Source organism: Halyomorpha halys, unplaced genomic scaffold (assembly GCF_000696795.3).
Source record: "Halyomorpha halys isolate HHAL.00 unplaced genomic scaffold, Hhal_1.1 Scaffold159.1, whole genome shotgun sequence".
Classification (NCBI taxonomy): Eukaryota; Metazoa; Arthropoda; class Insecta; order Hemiptera; family Pentatomidae; genus Halyomorpha; species Halyomorpha halys.
In genome coordinates, this window is record NW_027109188.1 from 596599 (window position 1) to 599821 (window position 3223).

The window sequence follows — 3223 nt, forward strand, 5'->3', positions numbered from 1 at the left end:
TACAGTTGTAAATATCAATAAATAAATTATTAAAAAAAAAATATATTTATTTATTGCTATTTACAACTGTACATTATAATACATTTAGTAAATCTGACCCATTGGTAGCACTCTAACTGCGTATAATTGATTGTCAAAATTGATGAGTCTATCGAGTATAGGCAGGGAGAATAAAAAATTTTAAAATTTTTAAAAACGTTAAAAAAAAAATCAAATTTTCATTCGGAGCTGTGCGAGTATATCTTTAAAACAACCGACAACTCTAGAAAACTTAAGAGAACATCATTTAAAGTACATTACATTTACTAAAATATGAACCCTAATAGAGCTATTAAAATTCAATTGTTCCCGAGACATAACCTTAAAAAGCAACATTTCATAAACAATGAACTGAAAAATCAGAAGTTAGTGAATTTATTTTAAGAAATCTATATCTAAAAAATCATTCATATAGATGCACTATTAGTACTCAAATTAAAGTAATTTTAATGTAGTTTAAAGTACGTTATGATAATTATCCTCGTAGGCGCAGTAGATTTCATGATATTTGCTAAAACTAATTGATTATTGATGTACGAACAAAATTGCATGTGCAAAATTTATATTCATATGCGAATATCATAAAAACTACTACCTCTACGAAGACACTTGTCATAAAATACGTTATAGTAAGTTAAATTGCCTTTACTTTGAATGGTAGCAAGTCCATAACGTCTAATGGTTTTTGAGATATATTTTTCAAAAAACTTTGATCCGAACTACTAGAAATCAACATTGTGTAATTTTTTTATATATATATCATAAAAACTACTTTTCCTATGAAGGAAGATAAACCTTATAACCTAAATTGTAGTAGATTTAGCAAGCTTTAACTTTAGTTCTGGCAGACGTCTCTACGTCGAATATTTATTTGAAATTTAGATTTCTGGAAACAAGATTTCACAAGATACTGATTTTTGTTATTAGACTAGTAATTATAGATATTTTTGATTAAAGTAATCAAAAATTTGTATAATTAAAGGTATCCTTAATCTAAAGCCAGGCAGGACTAAAATCACAATGTACTTGCTATACTTAGTAACTTACCCAAATTATCTGGAATTCCAAAGAATGATGCCAAAGAGTAATTCCCACTGTATGAGAACCTCAACAAATAGACTGGTGAAGTGTTGATTTCTGAATGGAGCCTGGCCGCTTTAGCAATACCATTGATGAATAATCTGTCACTCGAAGCCTGAAATAAATTTCTAGTCTAATTATTTCGATACTGAAGCTATGTTAAGTCAGATTTATTTAGCTAAATAAATCTCAAATTCCTGTTTCGTAACAATGACGATTATTGAAGCCAAGTTCCAAAGAAAAAAGAAAAAGAAACTAAACTGGGATATAAACATTTATTTGGTGAGGATAACTATTAATATAAATATATAATCGAAATAAAACATTTATAATTAAATAATGAAAAGAAATTAAAACAAGAGACATTTAAGATAATTTTATTTTTAGTAATTTATTTATTGTTATTTACAATTCTGTATAAAATAAGTAAATTTGCTGTTAGTGATATTATGACATGATACAAACATGTGGAGAATCCACCCATTGTTGATCTCCAATTACGTTGCTAGAGAATATTCTTTTCAGGCGCCCAGGGGAATTTCAAGAATTGAAGGAGAAGCTAGGCTAGAAGCAAGTGGGTTTGGGTGGTTGGAAGTTTATCATGAAAGGATTGGTATCTGGCTCTGGCCAAATCGGCAAAATATGGAACATTAAGGTCCTGATGGATTAATTGATTGGTAACAAAGTAAGGAGCATAAAGCATTTTACGACAGATTTTGGACTGTGAGGATTGGATACGAGAGGAATTCGATGGTTTAATGGACCCCCAAAGCTCAACTCCGTATGTCTAGATAGGCGTTTAGACCGTTTGTCTAGTAAATATTGTAATAGTCGGAATCGACGTGCAGTTTCCTGTATTTTCAATCTTGTGTGAGGATTCCATGTCAATCGTTTATCCAGATGTAGTCCTAAGCAACAGATCTGTTCGACAGGAATAAGTGGGGTATTGTTAAAGGATGCTGTGGGATAAGGGGTGGCCAAATTTTCTGTATATAAGATCTACTTTTTATCTTAAAAGAGTTTCACGACCCACTTGTTGTCATTGCGTAGACTATGTGGGAAGAAGGAGTTTGAAACGCATACTATTTTTATACACCGTATTTCAGTATTCAGAGAATATTAAAAAATAACATTTATTGTTCACCATCATTAGTAAAAAAGTAATCAAGTTCCTATCCTTCATTGAAGTGATAAGTTTTCAATTTTTTTGGTTTACTGCTCATGTTTATAGGTATGCTAGAATAAAAAAATAATATTACAATTTAAAGAATAAAATCTGCTACACACTTGATTGTATTGAAGTTAAACTAATCAGTATCAATCAAGGACTATTCATGTGAACAAAAAAAAAAAAATTATATGAAAAAACCCATTTGGAGGAGTTCACCCTGTTCACTTGAATGAAAATTATAAAATTCAATCATTCATTAAATGGCGATCTTCGTGTCAAGTTTGGATTTATACCTAATGTGCTGTTTTTCTCGCCCTTCAGTGGCTTACTTGCTGTTACTTATGCTCGTTCCATTACTGTACACTTCATTGCCAATCCAAACAAAACATAGAGAAAAAGTTACGCTGTAGATAATGGACACAGGAACTGAGCAAATCTGGGTTTGAAAGTCAGAACTTACGAAATTACTAAATTTAATTAAATATTATAAAATCAAGGAACAACTTATTACCCTTATTAGATTTTTCTGGCCTTCTTTGGAATCTAAATCGATATTGTAATAATTCCTGATCTCCTGGGACACTTCATCCCTCCTCTTCTCGCAAGGGACTGTGTAATTATAATCAAACAGGTGAGGCAGGAGTCGATTCCAGTCAGCTTTGAGCTTATTTCTCAGTTGAGGATCTATAATTATGGCTGTAAAGAACATATTACCACAATTAAATATGAAAAATCACAGAATCTCAAATTTATAAACAAGAATAAGTTCCATAAGATACGTACCATTCCGCCAACAATAGTTCTATGATTATGGATTATTCTTGTCATATATTTATTATGCAACTTGCTAAATTACATAATAAATATGTTTGAACCGACTAAGGAGGCCTAAATTACGAAATTCAACGGAGATAAAGTGAAAAAAAACTTTAT

The 3223-nt window shown here is 30.6% G+C and overlaps 1 protein-coding gene across 1 annotated transcript in view; it reads right to left on the reverse strand.

Moving 5' to 3' along the window:
• The window catches only part of LOC106678779 (esterase FE4), a 24074-nt gene that overhangs the window by 4204 nt on the left and 16647 nt on the right, over positions 1–3223 (reverse strand). Inside the window, exons 7-8 of the mRNA XM_014417524.3 lie at positions 2802–2986; positions 1087–1234 (exon numbers count right to left, since the gene is read on the reverse strand). Coding sequence (XP_014273010.1) covers positions 1087–1234; positions 2802–2986 — 333 coding nt within the window. The remainder of the gene's footprint in view (positions 1–1086; positions 1235–2801; positions 2987–3223) is intronic.